General features: G+C 42.9%; 1 protein-coding gene across 3 annotated transcripts in view; it reads right to left on the reverse strand.

The window, feature by feature from the left end:
• Positions 1–2373: 2373 nt before the first annotated feature.
• Positions 2374–24710, reverse strand: part of ATG2B (autophagy related 2B) — a 263381-nt gene continuing 241044 nt past the window's right edge. For all 3 annotated transcript variants that reach the window (XM_029597896.1, XM_029597895.1, XM_029597894.1), the window contains exons 38-42: positions 18814–18896; positions 17764–17885; positions 16777–16931; positions 13005–13154; positions 2374–7046 (exon numbers count right to left, since the gene is read on the reverse strand). In XM_029597896.1, coding sequence (XP_029453756.1) covers positions 6816–7046; positions 13005–13154; positions 16777–16931; positions 17764–17885; positions 18814–18896 — 741 coding nt within the window. In that variant the 3' untranslated portion in view covers positions 2374–6815. The remainder of the gene's footprint in view (positions 7047–13004; positions 13155–16776; positions 16932–17763; positions 17886–18813; positions 18897–24710) is intronic.

Raw genomic sequence — 24710 nt, forward strand, 5'->3', positions numbered from 1 at the left:
AATTTCCTATGTTGCCTCTTCCTAAATCCAGGCCAGTTAAAGTGCTTTTCACCTCTAGGTCACCAGTTTAAATCCAGCTCAGGTTAGCAGTGAGAAAAAAATAAGTTGTTACCATCTGAAAATCATTTTGGCAGCCTGTGACATGGGCTGATGTTCTTAGTCCAGTTCTTGGGTATCAAAATCACAAAATACACCATCCCAATTTAGCCTCAGCTGGCACTATTGTCGGCAGTGTCAGCAGAGTTGCCAAAGATGCTTGGGTTGAGGGGGGGAAGCTTGGACTTTCACTAACTGTGCAGTGCCTGTTCTGTGGATGAGTGGAAACATAGAAACACAGAAATGACGGCAGAAAAAGACCAATCGGCCCTCCAGTCTGCCCAGCATGCTCCCACACTTATTTTCCCATACTTATCTGTTTCATCAATCACCAAGTTCAGGGCCCTTGGTGGTAACTGTTTGATTCAAATTTCCTGCCATCTCCTGCCATTGATGCAGAGAGTAATGTTGGAGTTGCATCAAAGGTGAGCATAAGGCTTAATGATTAAGTATCAAGCAAGTTACCCCGATGCTTGTTTACCCAGACTGCACAGATCAATGTCTTGTTGGATGTTGTCTGAATGTAAATCCTGTTTTCCACATTTCCCCCTGCTGTTGAAGCAGAGAGCAACGCTGTATATGCATTCAAAGTGATATATCAGGCTTAATTGGTTGAGGGTAGTAACTGCCGTAATAAGCAAGCTACCCCCAGGCTTATTTGTTTACCCAGATTGTGAAGTTCAGTCCTTGTTGGTTGTTATCTGAATGCAAATCCTCTTTTCCACATTTCTCCTTGCCGTTGAAGCAGAGAGCAACGCTGTATATGCATTCAAAGTGATGTATCAGGCTTAATTGGTTTAGGGTAGTAACCGCCGTAATAAGCAAGCTACCCCCACTCTTATTTGTTTACCCAGATTGTGAAGTTCAGTCCTTGTTGGTTGTTATCTGAATGCAAATCCTCTTTTCCACATTTCTCCTTGCCGTTGAAGCAGAGAGCAATGTTGGAGTTGCATTAACCGTGCAAAGGCTTATTGAGTAAGGGTACTAATCATCAGGTAGTCGCTTCCACTTCTGTAAACCACCCCCATGGCTCTTCTCTTCATTCCCATCCTCTAGCCTTTATGGATCCACAGTGTTTATATCCCAGGCCCCTTTGAAATCCTTCACAGTTTTAGTCTTCACCACTTCCTCCGGAAGGGCATTCCAGGCATCCACCACCCTGTCCATGAAGAAATACTTCCTGACATTGTTTCTGAGTCTTCCTCCCTGGAGCTTCAAATCGTGACCCCTAGTTCTACTGATTTTTTTCCCCAACGTAAAAGGTTTGTTGTTGACCATGGATCATTAAAACCTTTCAAGTATCTGAAAGTCTATATCATATTGCCCCTGCTCCTCCTCTCCTCCAGGGTGTACATATTTAGGTTCTCCAATCTCTCCTCAAAAGTCGTTTTATGAAGACCATCCACTTTTTTGGTCGCCCTTCTCTGGACCACCTCCATCCTGTCTCTGAACCTTTAGAGATACGGTCTCCAGAGTTGAACACTGTACTCCAGGTGAGGCCTCACCAAGGCTCTGTACAAGGGGATCATCACTTCCTTTCTCTTATTAGATATTCCTCTCTCTATGCAGCCCAGCATTCTTCTGGCTTTAGCTATCGCCTTGTCACATTGTTTCGCCGACTTTAGATCGTTAGACACTATCATCCCAAGGTCTCTCTCTTGCTCTGTGCACATCAGCCCTTCACCCCCCATCAGATACAGTTCTTTCGGATTTCCACATCCCATATGCATGACTCTGCACTTCTCGGCATTGAATCTCAGCTGCCACATCTTCAACCACTCTTCCAGCTTCCTTAAATCCCATCTCATTCTCTCCACTCCTTCCAGCGTGTCCACTCTGTTGCAGATCTTACTATCAACTTAGAGAATAGCCACTGCCATTAGCAATGGTTACATGGAATAGACTTGGTTTTTGGGTGCTTGCCAGGTTCTTGTGGCCTGGATTGGCCACTGTTGGTAACAGGATGCTGGGCTTGATGGACCCTTGGTCTGACCCAGTATGGAATTTTCTTATGTTCTTATGTTCATCTGCAAAAAGACAAACCTTACCTTCTATCCCATCCACAATGTCATTCACAAAGATATTGAACAGGACCGGTCCCAACATCTATCCTTGCGGCACTCCGCTTAACACCGCTCTCTCTTCAGAGTAAGTTCCATTTACCATCACACATTGTCTTCTGTCCATCAACCAGAAGGCTTCACTTCTTAGTGATGTCAATGTGGCATATTACATGAATACTTGGAAATACACAAACACACACAGAGAAACACAGAGTTCTTAAAGAGAGGAAAATATTTATTTAGGTAGTGATATCAACCAGGAACTTTAAATTATGCATATTTAACAGAAGGGCCTATTGCAACTGTATTTGGCCTTCACAATTTATTAATATACTAAAAATATACATTAAGATTGGTGAAGGTACATTATGGTCTAAAAATAGTTCTCAGCCTTATAATACAGAGTGCTTTAAGCAAAAGTAAGTAAAAATTATTTGAATTCCCTTCAAAACAGATCTTTGTATTATATGATTTTTATATGTAGTTTTTACACTAGCAACCTGTATACAAATAATGCCACAGAACTACTTATACAGCAAAAAGTGCAAAATAAAAATATATACATATACATACAGGGCAACAGCTACAATAACATTTCTAAGATGTGAGCAAAAACAAATGCACAGTTTATATGCCATGTTCAGATGTGATGTGAAAATGCCTTCCCATGTAATGTTCAGTCAGTCAGGACGGTTATCATAAACATCCAGTACAACCGTTGAAGGTGGATGGTGCTAGTCATGTGCCCACTACCACAGACAGGAAGAATGCAAAACCCACTCACCTGAAGCTTGCTCGTCCAGACAATCAGAAGACAAACAAACCAAGCCGTCCACCAACCAGATGGCTCAGTTTTACAACACATCGGATACGCTTCCAAGTTAGTGTGAGCCTTGCACACCATTCCAACATTACAATCCTAGGAAGGCAGCAACAAACGGAAAGGATTCCTTTGGGCAAAAAGTATTTTCTTTCCTTGCTGTTCCCTTGGATTGATGATATATTAATGGTACCCAGCGAGGCTCGCTTACAACCAGAACTTATATTTGCTGTGTCGGGCTGGGTCAACTTTGCTTTCTGGTTCACTCTCCCTAACAAATGAGCATAAAACTACCTCCAAAACAATGAAACTCACAAGGATATTTATTAAAGACATGGAGGTCAAGATTTAAAAGCTTTGTCTGGGTAACTTTTGGAGTTACCTGGCAAAAACTGAGATTTCAAAATTTACGCCTCTCCCTAACTGCTGCTAAATATTTTCCTAGTACCTGATTGCCCACACAAAATGTAGCCAGGTAGAAGGATGTGGTGCTGGGGGAGGCTAGGGGCGGGAACATTGGTTGACCTCATGAATTATCCCCAACAAAACACATGCACCACATGAAACCCAATTTAAGTATCACTTTCTTTTGCCCTGGTACTCCCTGTCCTAATCCTGCGGCTTGGTAAACCTGGAAACGTATCCCAAAGAAATCTAACTGCAAAGTTTCTCACAATGCAAGATGTATTAATAATAATCTGAATGTGAAGGTGAGAGCACATGAAAGCCCTCAGAACTGGTGACTGGGGCAGTAAGCCAGTCCTGATGTTTGTTGATGATGGTCAGCTCATTACTAACTCATGACTGAAATCTACAACCAGGATTCTTTCCATGTTGTGATACCTCTTGGTGGCCCGAACAAGAATCAGCCAGAGAGGCAGTGCTTTCGAGACCACATAGACCTTTGCCCCAGAACAGCAAATTGACTAAGAAATTGTCCGACACTTGCCTCCTGAGACTTGCCCTATGTGGTCTCAAATGCACATGCCCAACATCATCCTTGGCTAACTCTTATACTGGTTCAAGAGAAGTATTCCAAGCTGCAGAAACATCCAGCTTTCTCCAGCGCCAATGGGGCTAGTAGATCTCTGCACCATGGACAACAGAGATCCTCTCCCTTCCACTCAGGTCAAGTTTCATTTGAGGTAATGGACAGAAAGGTGGTTCCAACCAAATGACTAGAGCTCTTGCTTTTTACAGGGCAGAATAAGTGGCTAAACTAAACATGCAGCTAAATCGGAAGCCTAATGGAAAACAATATTTTATTGGCATTACTGTTAGATAAGTATTTGCGAGTAGCTTGTGTGTCAGGGGTGAAATGTCCGTCAGTCTTCCCCATTAGAGCAGCGCGCGACAGATGGAAAAGGTGCTCAGCAACAGCACATCTGACAGAGCTAAACAGCAAAACGTCAATCCATTCCAATCTAAACAGCACTGGGAAAGCAGTAAAGGAAACGAGGACATAAATACTTTAGAGAGGTCCATATAAATATATATACATACAGACCCCATTATATACAAATAGAACATTGCCTTAGGAAGTAGTTTAAATTAAGAAAAGCAGAACATACATAACAGGCTTAACTGAACTGGAGAACAAAGGTAAACTTGCCTTACCATCGGACTCTGAACGAGCGCAGCTATCTAACAGGAGTTGAAAAGCTCAGAGTCAGCAATATTTTCGGAAGCTTTAGCCGTCTGCCTGGCCTTTGATTGTATGGATCATTACATTTTATAGAGGCTCACAGCACAGTCCACTCCGCATTTCATTGCCTCACTGAAGGAACAGATCCTTATCACCATTAATACAAGAAACCACTTTTGCCCTCCGAGGTCCTGGTGTTTGCTATTATACACACCCTTTCTTTATATCTGGACATCAAACCTTTCATGAGGAAATAATTTCAGCTACGCAAACAAACAAACAAAAAATGCTCTATCTACCCTTGTCTTAGAAAACATAACATGGAAATGTTAGAGAGAGGAAAGGTTTTATTCTGACTTATGAACTAAAAAAACTAACCTTGCTCAAACCTACTAATATTGTAACTCTTTCTGCAAATCCAGGTAGTTAGTCCTTTATTTTAAGAACTTGTGTTTAAATATCCCTTTTTCTTGACCTCTTTCAGGCTAGATTGAAGGACAGAGTCTGGGCTGCGTCTTGGCCTTTGGGTGGAGATTGAGACCTTGTACACTACAGTGGGAAGGGATAACCACCTGCCACACAGCCCTATTAGAGGAATAATGATGTAATGAATACTGCCAATGCAGGAAGATTTAACTTCTTGGCTAAATAATCACCTATACTTTAGTCAAATGAAATCATGGCAGCCTTACTTCCAGGATGCAGCCCACCTCAGCCTAGTCACTTGTTTATCAAGAAGTTACATTATTTTCCTGTAACTGGGAGTAAGTGCTGACACATAACCTTGCTCTGTATTTATTGTCCTGACCTGTAGCTGTTATGGAAGCAAATCACAAAAAACGCCCCCTCCCACAGGAATGGGGCTGAGACACAACGCAGTCACTTAGTCACAGCCAAAGTGAGTTTATGCACCCACTTTCAATTCAATAATCTTACCTACTGTAACTTGAAGCCATATGTGGTTGTTTGCACCACCAGATTTGTAAAACAGAACAAAACAAGTAAGAACTTACGTTTTAGTGCTTAGAGGAATTTTAAAACATCCCCTCTGAATGGGGCCTGTTGAGACTTGGCTTGTTAAACATCTGAAAACAATGTCTGTCACTGCTAATTGCTAAATAATGTTAAAGACAGCATGTGGTTAAGAACAGATAAGACTATCTAAAATGTAGACTCCTTCTTTTTAGCACTGGTGAACACTTGAGAACATTGCTTATTTATCCTTACACTTTATATATGGCTGCTCGCCATGAAAACTCAAATGTACATCAAAACCTAAAACCTAATCCACTGGATTTGCCCAACGTTCTTACCAACAGCAGCAATGGAATTGTTGCACATTGATAGGAAGTGAAACAAGCATCTAAGAGAGAACCCATGTCTGCCGTTACTCAGCTTTCATGCAACCCAGAAACCAAGCTTTAATTTGTATATCCAGCTTAAGTACTTTGAACTATGCTGTGCTTTCAGGCCCCTGAAAAGATCTGCACCACGAGAAACAGATTTTCTTGTCCCTTTGCTCCTTATGCTTCTGCATCATGTACAGTAAATATAACAGTCTATTACCTTTTATTCATGCTACCAACAAGCACAATCAAAATGCTTTAAAGTGTTCGACATAACAGATCATTTCTTCAGCACAGAGGCTTTTCAAGCAAAAAAACAAAAAAGCCATAAATGAAAACCAAACATAGGAATCCAATATTTAAAAATAACATGCTGTTCACAAATGAACATTAAGTCAAATTCGCCAAGTGATTCTCCTGTCTCTAAATAAGTGCCACAGTATTTCAGAGCTGAGACAGGGGTGAAAGAAAAGTTGCTTCTGCTTTCCTGCTACAGGGCTTCTAGATTTATTGTCCAAAGCTTGACGCCACTGCCTGCCTCTTCTATGAGCCTTTCAGAAAAAGAAGGCATCAACACCATAGCCAGTGCCAAAAGCAAGAGTCACATCCGGCGATATTTCAAACCAAGCGAGGAAAACATGAGAACTTCAATACAGAAACCATGTCGCTATAGTGGCAGCAGATGGGTCAGCTTCCAAAAGTATTGTGTCAGCAGCATCTTGGTTACCTGGTTTATAAAATTTCAAATAGTTCTCAAGTCATGAATCAAAAGTTGTAGTGACGTGAGCTTCGGCTAACACGGCGCGGCCTCCTCACTCTTTCCAAAAGGAGCACGGCTCAGTGCATCAATCCTCACCAAGACGCCACTTCTGCGACTCTTCCTGCCGAACGTCTGGCCTGATCTGGTTTCTCATTCCGCCAAGAACATTTGAGGTTGCCTCGGTGGCCATGATGAGAGGTTTCACCACAGCAGGAGGAATCTGGCGCAGAACCCCTCCGACCGCTCCAGTTACCCCTCGGTTCTCGTGCTCCCGCGCAGCCGTTTCATAGATGGTCTGGGCAGTGTCAGTAATTCCCTTTGGGAACAAATGAAAGGGATAATTATCTAAAACAGAAAAAAGTGCTCTTATACATTTCTTTTGCTCAAGAAATCAATATTAATTTTAATGCACTTAGTTGAAAGACTGCAAGACACTAAACTGAGTAAAGACATTACCTTTAAAGAATCACAGCTGTAAGCTTTCTGGGCTACACAGCTCCATTGCCTAGGTATACAATTGTGAGCAAAGGTTTACATACCCATGATCAATGAATCTCCAAGTGACAGAACATCTACATTGTACAAGTTAAACACATCTTTCTGCAATGTTTAATGCAACATTATTACTTACTACTTACTTACTTTTAGCAGATTAAAAGTAATAAAATGTGAATATGGCATGTACAAAAGTTGGACACCCTTCCAGTTGATTCATTACTACTCCTTTTATAAAAAGTTGTTAATGCAGCCCATAACATAGACTTGTTAGGCCTTCTGTTAGTCAGGTGAAGACAATTCCACAGTTTAACAAATATTCTGACTCTGATTGTTCTATCTACTTTCAAGAACCATGGGTTCCTCTTAGCAGCTGTCTATGTATTTGAAAATGAAGATAATTCACTCTTACAGAGCAAGGGATGGCTAAAAAAAACCTCTATAAATGCTGCCAGCTATCACTTTCAACTAACAAAAACATCATTAAAAAACTGAAGTTACATGGAACAGTAGTGATCAGAGCCAGATCTGGGGGACCAAGAAAAATCTCTGGTGGAACTGCCCCAAAACTGGTCAGATCTGCACAAGAGTTCAGATTCACTCCTAGCAACAAATTCTTGGGAGTCGCCCACCATTCCAGGCCCTCTCTAATTGGGAGGGGAACCAAAAGACAAACTATGCAATTCTGTAACCTGAAGGACAAGGGAGTCAACAAGAAAGTCTGCAGAGGATGCATGTGAGCTCTGGCCCAACATGGCTGCCATCAAACCCAGAAAATGGAGGTAATCCCATACCACGGGTGCCTTTTGCAAAATAAACTCTCACACCTGCATCAATAGCTTGTTCTAGGTCAGAAAAACGTGACCTACCCTTGTGTCAAACTGGGCTCTCAGGTACTCCAAGGACAGGGAGGGATTCAGCTTGCTCTTCACATAATTCACCGCCCAGCCCAGTCCACACTGGACCACACTGGTCGAGGCATACTGGCTTTCCTGAAATGACTTGGCCCCAATAAGCCCATGATGCCATTGCTGCAATGATTGCCCTCACTTTGGAAAAGGTTCATGGTGCTGTGCCGAGTCCAAAAGGGAAAGCTCTGAACCGAAAATGTTTTCCCAGGACATAAAAACTGAAGAAACCTCTGGTAGGCCTCCCGGATCAGAATGTGAGCATAGAAATTCTCCGACAGCTAACGCTGGTAGCTTAAGCTTCCAATGTTACTGTCAAAACAACCCTGGAAACCACCGGGATCACAGTACAAACATACCACAATCCTGAGGCCGCAGAGGGTTTTGGAGTGGGTGGGAAGGTTAGGGTTGTAGTGGCATATGCGGGGTGGTGGCGAGGAGTGGCTGATGCCGGTGCCCACACCGATGCTGGGGCCATCCCCGAAGACAAGACAAGCACAGATGCCTGGACCAGCACCGATGCCAATCCCGATGTCATTCCCGATGACAGTACTCATGCCTGGGGCTCCAAGGCAACTGGAAATCTCAATTTTTCAAATGCTAATGGATAGACTCGACGCCCTCGTCGGTGCCATCCCACCACAACCTCTCCCTACTAAGCCTGCAGGACTAGGAGATGTTTCTGGTCAAGGCCCACTTGATGAACCTCAACCAGGACCTTCAGGACTCTTCAGACCAGTGGGTCCATCACTTCTACCGAGGTCTTCTCCTACCTCTTCTTCCAGACAGGTACCATATGACTCATGGGAGGAGAAAAATACAGATTCTTCATCTGAAAGCTTCATGTTTGAGCCATCTCCTCCTGAAGGAAGAAAAAAGTCTCCACCAGAAGACTTGTCCTTCACTACCTTCATCAAAGATATGGCAGACACAATTCCTTTTAATTTAGTGTCTGAGGAAGATACAAAGCAGCAGACATTACAATTCCTACAATTCGTGGATCCACCCAAGGAAGTCCTAGCCATTCCTATCCACGAAATCCTCCTGGAATTACAACATAGGCTTTGGGAACATCCATGTTCTGTTCCGCCAATCAATAAGAGAGTGGACACTACATATCTTGTACAACATGTCCCTGGTTACCAAAAGTCACAACTACCACACCAATCCGTAGTAGTTGAGTCGGCTCAGAAAAAATCTAAAAGAGTACAACCTCATTCCTCTGCACCACCAGGGAAGGATCATCGATTCCTGGACTCTCTAGGGAGAAAGGTATTCCAAGGAGCTATGCTTAACTCCAGGATAGCGCCTTACCAACTCTATATGATGCAATACCAGAGGAATCTCTGGAAGCAAATGCAGGAGCTCACTGATTCCTTACCTCAGCAATACCAAGAAGCAGCTCAAACAATAATCCATAAGGGAATAGAAGCCGGAAAGCATGAGGTCCGTGCGGCTTACGACAGCTTCGAAACCTCTTCAAGGGTTGCAGCTTCAGGGATCAGTGTACGCCGCTGGGCCCGGCTAAAAGCCTCTGACCTCAGGCCTGAGGTACAGGATAAGTTGGTGGACTTGCCCTGCGTGGGCGACAACCTGTTTGGGTCAAAGGTACAGGACGCAGTGGCCCAATTTAAAGAACACACAGAGACACTGCATCAATTATCTGTGGTCCCGCAAGACTCTTCCTCTTCAGCGTCCCGCCGTCCAACAAGAAAGGACACCAGAAAACCATACTACAGGCCGAGAAGGTATTATCCACCGGCATCTAGGGGTAGATCTTCTCGACCACAGCAAAGATCTCAGCCCAGGCAGCCTAGAACCGCTAGGCCTCAACCGCCAGCGCAGACAGGACCAGCTGCAAGTTTTTGAGGTGGGCGCCAGAGAGCAAAAGCCATCTCCACAATCCCAACCCAAACTTACCAGTAGGAGGTCGAGTCTCCTTCTTCTAAAATCATTGGTTCTAGTTGACAACAGACCAATGGGTACTCTCAATAATATCACGAGGTTACCAACTCAATTTCCTATCAATTCCAAGAGACTCTCCTCCAAGGCCTTTTTTGCTAAACGAAAATCACATTCATCTGCAAGCAGAATTATCCACCCTTCTGAGAACCAGAGCTGTAGAACCGGTACCCCAGACTCAGCAGGGCAGAGGATTCTGCTCCCGTTATTTCCTCATTCCAAAGAAAACAGGAGGCCTATGTCCCATTCTAGACCTCAGAAATCTCAACACATTTCTAAGGAAAGAAAACAGGAGGCCTATGTCCCATTCTAGACCTCAGAAATCTCAACACATTTCTAAGGGAAGAAAAGTTCAGGATGGTTTCTCTAGGCACCATGCTTCCCCTTCTTCAGACAGGAGATTGGCTTTGTTCTCTGGATCTACAAGACGCTTATGCTCACATTCCAATATTCCCTCCTCATCGCAAATATCTGCGTTTCCTGGTGGGTCAACAGCATTTCCAATACAGGGTACTACCATTCGGACTTGCCTCAGCACCCAGAGTATTCACGAAATGCCTAGCATTAGTAGCAGCTCAATTACACAAAGAAAGTGTACACGTTTTCCCATATCTGGACGACTGGCTCATCAGAATTCAATCTCAACAAGGAGCTCTTGTTTCTCTCAGACGAACAATCACTCTGCTGCACTCGATGGGGTTTCTCATCAATTACCAAAAGTCCCATCTCATTCCATCTTACCTGCTTCAATTCATCGGAGCAGAATTGAACACCATCTTATCAAGAGCTTTCCTACCCGAAGATCGGGCAGAAACACTCTCCTTATTAGCAAACTCGCTACGTTCGTAGAAACAAGCGACAGCTCATCAGTTTCTCACTTTACTAGGTCACATGGCCTCCACAGTTCACGTCACTCCTATGGCCAGATTAGCCATGAGAATAACCCAATGGACATTAAGGTCACAATGGGTACAAGCCATTCAACCACTGTAGTCTCCAATTCAAGTAACCCACCAGCTACGTTCATCTCTCCTTTGGTGGGCAAACAGGGACAACTTGCGCAAGGGCCTACCCTTCCAACAACCAGTCCCACAAATAACTTTAACTACGGATGCATCCACCTTGGGTTGGGGAGCTCACATAGACAATCTCCAAACTCAGGGTACTTGGACAAAACTCGAAGCAACTTTTCAAATCAATTTCCTAGAACTTCGAACTATAAGTTATGCTCTACATGCGTTGAAGGACTGCCTTTCACACAAGACTGTTCTAATTCAAACAGACAACACAGTAGCCATATGGTACCTCAACAAACAGGTGGGTACGGGCTCTTATCTCCTTTGTCAATAAGCAGCACAGATTTGGGACTGGGCCCTGACACATTCCATGTTTCTCCCGGCCACTTATCTAGCGGGCATCCACAAAGTAGTTGCAGATCGCCTCAGTCGTCAGTTCCAACCTCACGAATGGTCCCTTAGTAGTGACCAGGATCTTTCAACGTTGGGGACAACCAACGATAGACCTCTTTGCATCAGACCTGAATCACAAGGTGGACAAGTTCTGCTCTCTACACAATCAGAAACACCAGCCAGCCAAGGACGCCTTTGCTCGCCCTTGGAACTTGCGCCTCATCAGGACCATGTTACGCAGGTAACATGGCGCTCATTATCACCTTCAGCCTTGCAAAATTCGGCTGCCCCTTTTCTGCCTCCTTATTTTTGATGCCCGCACAAATATGTACATGCATACTTCCCGGATTCTTAACATTTGTGTTGCTCGCGAGTGGCCCACAAATGTGTGCATGGGGCCGTTTTTGCACAACGCTTTTAAAATCTGTTGGGTCTTGTTTTGATTGCTCTTCATAAGAGAAAAATTACCCTGAAGGGTAAAGAATTCCATGGAAATTTAATTTTCTTTCTCTACAGCCTTGCCCTGAGGGGTTGCAGAGTAGCTTTTTAATCAAGTTTGCCTGGAACTGGTAGATTTTCTGGTTCCAAGTGCACTGTAGATATCTATACAGATTGAAAATGTGCTGTGTGCTTAATTTAATTGATTTTATTTGTTTGACATTATCTTTCTGATGATTTGTAGTATAATATTTTTATTATACATTATGAAGTTGATATTCAAAGGGTTTGTCCAGGTAACTTTTCGATTTACTCAGATAAAACCTGAAATTTCAATATTCCCCCACCACTAAATTTTGTCCAGGTAACTCATTAAAAAGAACTGGTGATGGAAGAGTTCTAGGGCTGTAGTTACATTTTAGCTGGCGAGCGCCGATATTCAGTGTTCGGGACAACACCAGTCATAAAGTTTCTTGGGTAAGTTTAGCTGGACTTATCCGGCTAAGTTCAGCTGATTTTCTAAGCAAATTCCCATGCACCTGCCCACTAAATATTGAGCTCTATTTAATTAGGATTTTTTTGTATTTATATTTCTGTTGTACTTGGCTTAGAGCATCAATGGTGGTTAGGCGAGAGACAAAGGGAACCAAATAAATAAATACATTTCAGATGAAAGCAATAATGTTTATCTCATAATGGGAGCAATTTTCAGGAATCTGCACTGGGCCCAAGTCCACGGGTACTGTTTATCGCAGATTTTGTACCATGTTTAACCAGCTTTTTTTTTTGTGCAGGTATATTTTCCATGGAAAATAATGTGTGGAGACTTGAAAAACAGTCTTTGCATGTTAGTTTATTCATGTAAACTGTTTTGAAAAATTATCCTCCCTAAATTTAGCAAAGACAAATTTGGGTCTTCCTCCCAAGGTGAAAAGGAAGCATCATGTGCAGTGATCCAAACAGTTCCTAATGCAATAGGTACTCCTTCTCCACCTTCACGGGGCGCTCAGAACTGGGCATTGATCAGTAATGAGTGATACATAGCTCGAGAGATGAACTTACCTCTTTTACCACACTATATGCTTTGGCCACGCCCTCCCTTAGGTCGACTGGCTGCTGTGCTAAATGGTGATGAGAATAGCGTTTCAACCTTTTGGCCTCAATGGGACTGGGACCAGGGGACACCATGTCATAAGCAGTCTCTGCAGCTGCCTGTCAAAACCAGAAATAAGGAAAACATGTATCAGGGGTCTTTCCTTCTGTTATATACCACTCACTCACTCACTCACACACACACACACACACACACAATTCTATCATTGCATTTTGTAAGTATGGCAAATGCTCTAAATGCTACTCAAATTGGAGTCTCCTGTCTTGGGGGTGCTGTGAAGCGGAGCACTAGGGCTCTCATGACAACCCTTTATTTCCCACAAACAGTGCCAAGGATTTGTCTCGTAAGACTTCTGTTTGGTTCTCAATGCCAGCAAGGAGATAAATGTCACCTAAATATGCTGTATGGGCATGGATTACATAAAGAGAAAGAGACAGACGTCTAAAAGGTACACATTAACACAGTACATTATAGAAAATGTATATGAATATTTGGAAAAAATTTTTTTTTTTTAGTAAAAACCATAATGAAATCTAGCCTATAATTATTATTGTGAAAGTAACTTTATTTTTCTCCTCAGATATGCAAGGGTATTGTATAACTAGGAATCATAATTATAGTCTCTTATATTAATCCATTATTGTTGGAAGTCGGGATTTTTTGCCTGAAAGCTCCCCACAGTCAAAATGGATCAGAAAATCTTTCTGTTGCATTTATTTATAACAAATTCAGTAGTAACAGATCTTCATAAGAACAGAAGAAATGCCATACTGAGTCAGACCAAAGGACCATTAAGTCCAGCATCCTATCTCCAACACTGGACAAACCAGGTCACAAGTACCCTATAAAATTCCAAAGAATAGATCCAATCTTTCTTGCTCACAACCAGGGATAAGCAGTGACTTTTCCAAGTCTACATGCTAATGAATATCTTCAGAGTGTCTATGAAGCCAATATTTAAAGCTAGCCACCTCTGTAACATAGCTGGATAAGACTTATCTAGCTAACTGTAACAGGATATTCAGCAGCATGGCAATGCCGCTGAACATACCCAGATAATTTTTAAAGTTAGCTGGATAAGCTTGTGTGGCTAACTTTAGACCTGCTATAGGCCACGTCTAACTTATTTGTTTAACTTAACCGGATAAGGCTGAATTCACTATTTATATCCAACCCCTAGATTCATCAAAATGCGATAACATATGGATATCGCCCGTACTAAGAAAAATGTGTGTGTTTATGGAAATTTGAGAATCGGTATTATCGTGTGGTGTGATAAATTTTCTACATCTGAGGGAGAGGGAGAGAGTATCTGTAAGGCCCTCATAGAAGTCAAGTATTTATATCTCTATAGAAGGAGCATCTAATAGGACGAGGTGAGGTGTTGGTGATGGTTTAGGATTTAGGGGCCAGTTTTCCATGCAGAGTGAGACATACGAAGAGCACAGTACACCTCAGTGAAGATTTGACATCATTTGGAGTGAGGGAAGTCTCACAAAGATGATATTTCTACTATGTTCTCTCACCCTAGCTTGATGGACTCTATAACAGGGTACCATCAAGCTAGGCTGAGACTAGTTTGATGAGACTTTGTGAGACTTTCCTCATTCCAAATGACGTCAATTCTTCACTGAGGTGTACTGTGCTGTTCGTACGTCTCACTCTACATGAAAAACTGGCCCCCTAAACCCTAAACCACCACCACCACTTCATCTCGAGCTATTAGATGGCCATCCTATAGGCATATAAATAGTTGCACACTGTGAGGACCTCCCCAGAGGCGCACTCTCTCTCCCTCCCTCTCGTTTCGGTCATATCGCACAGCTGAACACCAGGAAAAAAGGTGTAGTTATTTCCGGCATTAAAACCATGCAATAGCATATGTTATGCTACCGCATGGTGCGACATTGCCCCTCATTTTCATACATCTATTTATTTATTTAAAAGTTTTTGTATACCGCGTAATAACGCATATGTATGCCCATCCAGGCAGTTTACAAAAGTACAAACATAATTTATGACAAAAAGAAAAAGAGTAAAATACAATTAAAATTAAAATACATACATTAAAATTTTAGTTCTTCTAATGATATCTTCACAGTGATATATAACTGCAGTTATTATGTTTTATAAGCACTATTAAACAAATCTGCATTTGTACCGTGTGCTAGCGCTATTATCGCATGTGTTATGGCATTAACGCGTTATTGCAAGTGTTAACACCATAACACATTTTGATGAATGACCCTGTAAAACTAAGCTTTTTTCCCATATGCACAAAAGGGAGAAAACCATTAGTAAATATCCTCCTAGGTTAGCTGGATAGGTAGTGCCATCTGGTTATGCCCACTGACTATCCAGATATTCAGCAGCAGCCACTTAGCCGGATAAGTCTGATTTATCTGGCTATGTAGCGTTTGAATATGGACCCCTATAATTCTGCTCACATCTAGAGGCAACCATTCATAATTCTGAACCCAGTTTCTTCTTTTTGTTGTTTTACAGGCTAAGAACGTTTTGTAAATGATTGCTACATAAGTTTGCATATACCTCCTTGAGAAAACTGTGACAAAATATGGTCCAAGACTACTGTAACCAGTCTCGGAGGTCCTCGCTCTTAGCTACTCCCTTCTTGTGGATCCAAAATGGCTGCTGTTCCTGCTGTGGCAGCAAGAACTCTAGTGGAAATGGCCTGCAATCATCCCAGGATAAATGACTCCATGTGCTGCCCTCTCTCTCCCTCTCCTTCCCACAAAATTTACAGAGGCTTCCCTCTCCCACTGTCTGACAGCACAACCCACATGAAATGTAAACTAGTGAGTGTTTCCCACACTCCTGAAGAGACACCACTGCGTCCTCCCCTACCTTTCTTGTCTCAATCCATTGCCAAGAAACAAACAAAACTAATACAACTCATCCTCAGGTGGCAAACCATTCATCTTCAGCTTTCCATTTTCTTTCTCTCTCTCTTTTTTTTTTTTTATTAACAGTTTTAATAAGCAAGAACCAGGCATAGCCACAGAAAAGGAGAGAAAAAAATGGGCAGGTAGGGGGGGAAGAGGGTAATTGCAGCAACCGAAGCTGGGATGATTCCTGTTCCAGTAACTGTAAGCCCTCTAGTCCATTGGTTGTGCTCAACCGAGGGAGGGAGTACAAGACTTTCATCCCAGGAGCTGCCATCCAAATTTCTATCTTCTTCACCAGGCCTAGCCAGGCCTCAGCTGGCCTCAGCTCAGGATGCTTGCCTGTCCTCTGCTGGAGACAGAGGTTACTGACAGGCTGAGAGCCTATATAGGGTGACATCAGCATGTCTATTAGTCTCAGTCTACATTTGTCGGTTGGGAGGCATAAACCCATGCGTCTGGACTGGTCTGTCTGGAGGAATGGAATCTAGATTTAATTCCTAGTCTGGGTGCCTGCTACATTGGCTGAACTGAGCTGGGAGTACTGTTGAAGCATAACTTGCAGCTCCTTGGGGATCAGGCTGAGCAAAACTCCTTTCATTGCAACACTTGCTGGCCAATGAGAGAAGAACAGGGGAACTGCCCCTGGCTGGAAATCATCCTATACCATTGGTCACAAGACAAGGATATGGTACTTGACTATATACGTAACACAAAGGAGCATGAGAGGCTAAAAGTGGAAACGATGTTTGTTTTCCTGATCAACAGGAGGTGGAAGAATAAGGAATAGAAAAGTTAAACTGAAAACAAAAACTACCTGAATAGTTTGAACCATTCTGTTTGTCAATTCCAAAGCTGCCATCGCAGTGGAGGTGCCAAATGAAGCTGCTCCTCTCTGAAATCCTCGCACAATGCGTCCATCTTTTCGATATTGCTCTATTGGTAACCACACCAAATCCTTAAGACCTTGAACTGAATATACAGACAGAAGAATGTCATTTGTTAGGTAAAAGCAGGGATTTTAGAAGAAAAAAAATTCCTTTCATGTAAACTCTGGAAGTGTACAATACCTGAAGACAAAGCCTTACGTCTTTCAGAAGCTTGCATCTTCAAATGCTTGCTAACCCTATAAAAGTATATTCTCAATTCTTTTAACAAACTGCATTTTTGGAAAGAATTAACCTCTATTTTTGAAGTATGCCCATGATTAATTAAGTTAAAGTTATAAGTAGAATTTTTTTAAAGAAAAAAAATGAAAAATTATTACTTTTGGACGTTCAATATTGGTACCCTTTGAGGTTGATATTGAAAAGACTTGTACAGCTAGCTTTGGGAGCTAGCCAGTGAAATCTCTGGGTTTAAAACAGTCCCCCTTGCCAAGTGAGTACATCTTGTATGGGAAACATTTACGCACACAAAAATTTATGTGCACAAAATGGGCCTGAGCTGGAGGAGTTACCAGGGCATGGCAAAACTTTAGCCAGTGCGTGCAGATATCCACTGCATAACGGCTAAGGTTGCGCGGGCAAGTCTGCCGGAAAATACTTGGTCTAAAGTTATCTTGGTGAAGTTACAAGCATGACTTTACCTGGTTAACTTTCCTGCTCACTGGCTTTCTGCATATTGGCCTCTCTGACTTTTGAAGGGTTTTCCATGCATTTGGTTTATTAAATACTTTTAAATGAAGGTCAACTCAATCTCTACACATACCATCATATATCAAGACCCACTGCATAAAAACTTTATACAAATGACAACACAAAACAAAGAGAGCCTCACTGTACATCAGGAAAAGGGAACTTACCTAACTGAACCAAGGAATGCATGGGGCCTACTCCTCCCAGAATTCCTGGCAGCTGATTCTTCTTAATGTCATTTAGCCATTCATTGACAGCATAAGCAAACAACTTATCCACACCTAACAAACTGCAATAAAAAACAATTAGTACATAAGGAAATAGTTAAAAGAAAGGCAGCAGGGTGGCGGGATGATAAGAGGATAAAGTGTAGCAATGATCCCTCCCCCTGCTAGCACTTGTCCAGATGAATTATATTTGTGATGAAAATTTTCATTTATTAATGTATATCTGAAGAGGGGAGCCTCTCTGGTCTCAAAAAATCCCATGCACTTCATTGTTTTTTGATGTTGGTTCAAATAAAGATAACACAACCTATAGAGAAACTACTTTTTTCCATGGCCAATAAGGCAATTACAACATTTAAGTGGTATAAAGCCTTCTGTAAATTGGCGAGGGAACAGAATTTCCATTAGAACAAGCCCTTCAGTGAATAGGGCAATTAAATCATATGGCCTCTGTTAAAACATTAAAAAGAAAACAAAAAACCCATAAATCCTCCTCCCATATTGAAATTCATCCTAAATTTAACATTAACAAAACTGAACAGCAAGTTCCGTCAGATTGAAAGCAATCTCCTTGCCTGGAACATGAATGCCAAGAAATGCTCTGCTGATTACTGCTGTATTTGAAGGATAAGAACATAAGAAAATGCCATACTGGGTCAGACCAAGGGTCCATCAAGCCCAGCATCCTGTTTCCAACAGTGGCCAATCCAGGCCATAAGAACCTGGCAATTACCCAAAAACTAAGTCTATTCCATGTTACCATTGCTAATGGCAGTGACTATTCTCTAAGTGAACTTAATAGCAGGTAATGGACTTCTCCTCCAAGAACTTATTTTGCTTTTATAACACCATAAAGACCACCTTTAAAAAATCTTAAAACCTTTACATTTTAGCTTACACCAGCAATAACCCCCTCTAGATAGGGCATTAATGGCCAGAAAATGCCCCAGTCATGGAAGATGGCTGCTGAAGTATGAATTTTAGTCTTACCCATGTCGATAACAAAGCCTCTTCAGCTTCAGCTCTGAGCAGCTCAACTGAGCAAGACCAATCAGAATCCCAGCTAATGTGCCCTGCAAAAATAAGGAGGCTGCTAACGAGAGAAACACACACACACACAAGCTACACATTCAGGCACTGGAAAAGAGAAAGCCCCTGAGGACTGGAATGAACTTCCTGGCATAGACAGGAGAGTCACTTATGTCCCATGTGCACCCAATGGCTCCTTCTCTCTAACCTTCTGGGAGAGAAACTGAACTACCCTTTGAGAACTTTCCCCAGAAAATGGGATTGTGCATTATCCTACACACTAAGAAAGTTGTGTGTGGAGCTAGCTTGTGCTTGCATTAGTAACCCGTTTCCAAGGAAAAGGTGTTTTAATCATGCTGGTATTGCCTTAGCAACTCAAGTGTCTTGTAGTCCTACCCACCCCACTTCCCGTTTTATCCTATAGACTCTTCAACAGGAACAAACACTACTTGCAGAATGCAGCAAGTAGTTTTTGTGGGATAATTTTCAAAGTGAACTTACGTCCGTAAATTTGCTTTGAAAATTGGTGTAACTTAGGCCTATAAATGTATGAAGGCTGTTACAAAAATGTTTATATTGTTATTATTCTGTTTATATTTTTATGTTATGTGCCTAGCACAGCTGGTCTGCTATAGTATTTTAAATAAATAATTCAATTACTCAGTGGTTAGTAAAGGAAAGTTTGGAGAAGCTTACCTAAAATGTAACAAGAAAAGTAATTCTACACAGAAATAAAAAGGTTGGATGATATGGTAATTATTTAGTGTAATAAATAATTGTGGGGCTTCAGGCCTTAGACAGACCTTCTGGAAGCTTAGATATTGCCCTATCTATAAGCAGTTCTCTGGAATTTGGGAGTACATGACAACTGAAGGAGTAATTGTCAGAAACTAGAGGTCTGCTTTCTCCACCATATCCAGCATCCAGAAATTATGACCCCACTCCTACAAAGTAATGGAAGGACTAAGAGTATATGGATTATGGCGAATTCTGTGAAACAGACACATATCCCTCAAATGATTCCAATACAGAATGCCTCCATGGTAATGGAAATAGAAGACACTCCCAAAAACGGATCTGTATGACGGTGGATACTCATTGTAAAAGGGAACCCAAGGGTAATGTCAAAAGATCCCAAAAAGGCAGGAAACCTGTCCTGGTGGGAGACTCAACCATCCAAAGCACTGACGTGGGGGCATGATCGGAGGCAAACAAAGTTAAATACCTGCCAGGATCCTGGGCTAGCAGGGATACTAACCCCAAGTAGATAATGGGAAGCTGATGTCAGAGTTTGCCTGGGAGCCAATGACCTGGCAAGAAACCATGACAGTATAGTACAAGGAGCTGAAGAAATTAGGGGAGAGTCTTAGGGAGTAGAAAAGGACAGTAGAATTTTCTGAGGTATATCTTGGTAATAGCAAGGGGAAAGGCCTATTTCACCTCAGCAGCTTCCATGAATGGCTGAAGAACTGATGAAAAGAAGAGAATTTTATTTAATTTATTTTAAAAGTCTTATATTCCTCGTACATTGGAAAAACCATACTAAGTGGATCCCGATAAAATATACAGAAAGTTAAAAGGAAAACACTGACAGAAGACAACAGACACAAAAACTTATCAGTAAAAGCAGACAACATGCACTTAATTGGGGAAGGTCTCAGAAAATAGAAAAGCTTTACATTTTTTCCTAAAGGACCCTAGTCCTGGATAAACAAGGGAAAGTATCTTAAATTTTCTCCTCTGGGCAACAGGGAGCCAGTGCAGCTCTTTCGGCCATGCTGAAATATGGTCTTTTATGGAAAGTCCAGAGGCAAGTCTTGCAGGGGCATTTTTGAAGTAGCTGCAAGGCTCTGAGCAAATATTTGGGGAGGTCTACGAAGAAAGAATTGCAATAAGCCATTAAGAACAAGATACATGCTTGCACATACATCTCAAAACAGCAGACCATCCTAAGCTTAAAAAAATTCTACTTTGATGGCCGCCTTTATCTGTGATCTAAAGGACATGCATGTATCCAATTACAGGCCCAGGTCTCTGACCACCTTCTTAAAGGGTACTGAAATTCCCTCAAAAACTGTGCACACATATAAAGAGGGAGAAAATGAGCAATCCAAAGAACCCCTGTCTTGGAGAGGTTTAGAATCAAACTGTTGTGCCTCATGCAATGGTTCACAGCATGTAGGCGACACGAAAGGTGATCAAATGTGGCAGAAAGATGGGTATCTGTCATCAAAAGCAGCTGTATTTCATCAGCAAATATTCCATTAAAAAAAATTCCAAACATAGTCAAAACATTACAGAGCGGTAGTAAATAAACATGAAACAAGGCTGAGAACAAGGAGGACCTCTGGGAAACCCCCGATGAAATGGCTCTTCAGGATAAAAGGAAAATTTGTTCTTACCTGCTAATTTTCGTTCCTGTAGTCCCACAGATCAGTCCACACTCCTGGGTTTTTTGCCTCCCTTCCAGCAGATGGAGACAAGAAAGCTTCGCTGAGACTGGCATATAACCTGGTGAGCCAGCTGCAGTCCCTCAGTATTGACCTGTACCCAACCCAAGATAACGCTAAATCTAAAACAAACACCCCCTCCCCCCCATAGTCCATTCCTCCAAGCGAGCAGAAAGATGTGGGAAAAAACCCTTAATGGGAACAATCCTTTTCAACAAGACAAAAAACAGCAGAAATCTGGACCCTTCTTTAGTCTAATTACAAGTACAGAACAGATCGAGTGGGCTCTCCAATCCTCTACTCCTCAATGGGCGGATCTCTATACTGATCTATGGTACTAAAGGAATGACATTTAGCAGGTAAAAAACAATTTTCCTTTCCCTGTACATACCCAGATCAGTCCAGATTCCTAGGATTTACCAAAGCTTCCCTAAACGGGATGGGATTGTGAGAGTCCTCCTTGAAGTATACTTTCACCAAACCCATAGAATCCTGAGCCTGAACATCCAAAAGGTAATATCTGGCAAATGTGTGCAACGACTTCCAAGTATCTGCCCTACAAATCTCCTGTGGCAACACTTGCTGACATTCTGCCCAGGATGCTGCTTGAGAACGAGTGGAATGAGCTATCAACCCATCAGGGACAGAGCAACCTTGACATATGTAAGCCGAACCTATCGCCTCTTTTAGCCATCTCGCTATTGTGGATTTAGATGCTTTATGTCCTTTCTTTACGCCACTCCATAGTACAAAAAGATGATCTGATAGTTGAAAGTTATTCGTGACCTCAAGATAGCACAGGAAGACCCTTCTTACATCCAACAGTTTCAACTCCCTTGTGTTAAGTGAAGACACTTCCAAATTGCTGCCTCCCAGATCCTTGGCCTTTGGGTTCCTCCTGTAGCCAGATTCAAATGAAAATGCAGATTCATCCGGAAGCAGGACCGCGAGGAGAAGGTACCTTTGGCGCCCTTCGGTTTATCTTCCAGCAGTTTATGTGACTTATTCTTACCCAGATGCTTCACCAGCTCCTCTAAGCCCTCTCCAAACAACAGCTTTCCCTTGAAGGGTAATGCTCCTAACTGGGACTTAGACCAAATGTCTACAAACCAGTTACACAACCAAAGGAGTCACCTGGCTGACACCGCTGACATCATAGTCTGTGAGGACGTTCTAATGAGGTCATATAATGTATCTGCTCCATATGCTACCATGGCTTCCAGCCACTCAGCCTGCTTTGCTTCTGACTCTGACATTGTATTATCAGACTGCAACTGTGAACCCAGTGTAAACCAGCTTGAAGCATAAAACTGCTGCATATCGCAGTTTGAATACCCAGAGCAGATACCTCAAATATCATTTTGAGATGGATCTCCAGCTTCCTATCCTGCATGTCCTTGTTGTTATTACGTATGTTTTAGTGGATCCTTGGGTGCTGTGGAGATGACCACGCCCATGGGGAGGAGCCCCGTGAGGAGCCACAGCTCTGGGCTAGACTCTGATACACAAAACACCGGAATTGAACTCTTTTATTACATAGCTTGAAGTAGCCACCAGGTGGCAGTGGTGAGTTGTAGTCTCAGGGACCTCACAGAGGGAGCTCTTCTCTCCAAGATGACGTCAGGAGGTTCCACAGCAAGGAGATACTGTGGATGAGACAGATGAGAGATTAGAGTACTCACTCGGTGTTAGCTGTTATGGATGCGATTCCACCAGATAGTTGTCGTTGGTACAGGCACTGAGGCAGGGAGAGCAGGCCCTTGAGGAGTGAGTACCTGTTCCCTGAATGGCACCTAAAAATAGAACAGAGGGCCCCCGAGGAGCGGGTACCCATGTTAGTAGTAAAACCCCGAAGGGCAGAAGGAAGGCTTCCTGCAGGCAGCAGAGAAGCGGCAGAGTAGCGCAGACAGGAACAGATTGTGTCCATTCGAGCCTTTGCCAACTCAATGAGCTAGCAATCTTGAGAAGTAGATATACCCGGAGTGGCATGACGTCAGATGAGGGAACACCCTCGAGGTTCGCGCCACTGAGCGTACTTAGACATGGGTTGCGTGTGCGCGTGCACCCTAGCAGATACCTGGGAGGAGCAATGGCGTATGGCTGCACCATAGCCATTCCGGGGACGCCAGAGAAGTCGGCTTGACGATGCTGCGGTAGCCATCTTGCCCAGGTAAGCAGGAGGAGCCGAGATAGGGGTGAAACAAGTGGGGCGAAGCCGTCGAAGACCAACGGACACAACAGTACCCCCCTTGAAAGGGCATCCACGCAATGACCTACCAGGTCTAGGTTTTTGCGGATGTAGATGATGGAAATCCTGTAGCATCTTCTTATCCAAGATATTGGACATTGGAGTCCAAGAGGTTTCTTCTGGGCCATAACCATCCCATGACAGGAGGTATTCCCATACTCTGCCTTGTTTTCTTACATTGAGTACTGCGTCAACTTTGTATTCGATGTCTTCTTTTGCATCTACTGGAGTAGAGTCAGGTATCTTGTTGTAAAATTTACTGAGTATCATTGGTTTCAATAGTGAGATGTGGAATGCATTATGGATCTTTAAAGTAGCTGGTAGCTTCAGACTGTTGGTGAGGTTGCCCAGTCATCGGAGAATGGGAAATGGTCCAACGAAGCGAGGAGCGAATCGAACTGAAGGAAGTTTGATTCTTAAATGTTTTGTTGAAAGCCAGACCTTGTCACCAGGCTTGAAGTCTGGAGCCTTGCAATGATGAGCATCATATCCTTTCTTGGCTCGTATTCCTGATTTCACAAGCATCTCTTTAGTCTGAGTCCAGAGTTGATGGATATCTGTAGCAGCAGTCTGTGCTGCTGGGGACGACACTGATAACGGAAGTGGCAGTGGTGGTAGTGGTAGTCATCCGTAGACCACTTAGAATGTGTTGATCCAATGGATGTTGCTGGATGAGAGTTTAAGGCAAATTCTGCCCATGGCAACAGTTCGCTCCAATCATGCTGTCGGGTGTTCACATAGGCACGAATGAACTGTTTGAGTGTCCTGTTCATCCTTTCTGTTTGGCCATTGGACTGAGGATGATATGCCAATGTGAAGTTGAGAACTATATCGGACTTCTTGCATAATGCCTTCCAGAAGTTAGCTGTGAACTGAACTCCGCGATTGGAGACTATGTGCTTAGGCAAGCCATGCAGGCGGAAGATGTGCATGATCAATAATTGGGCGAGCTCCATGGCGGTGGGTAAGCCTGGGAGAGCCACGAAATGTGCCATCTTCGAAAACCTGTCAATGGTTACCCAAATGGTGTTGCTCCCTCCTGATGATGGTAAACCTACCACAAAGTCAGTGGTAATGTGTCCATGGTTCTTCAGGGACCGGCAAGGGTTGGAGGAGACCCCATGGACGTCCTGGCGGCGTCTTCTGTTTAGCGCAGTTTG

Source organism: Rhinatrema bivittatum, chromosome 4, assembly GCF_901001135.1.
Source record: "Rhinatrema bivittatum chromosome 4, aRhiBiv1.1, whole genome shotgun sequence".
Classification (NCBI taxonomy): Eukaryota; Metazoa; Chordata; class Amphibia; order Gymnophiona; family Rhinatrematidae; genus Rhinatrema; species Rhinatrema bivittatum.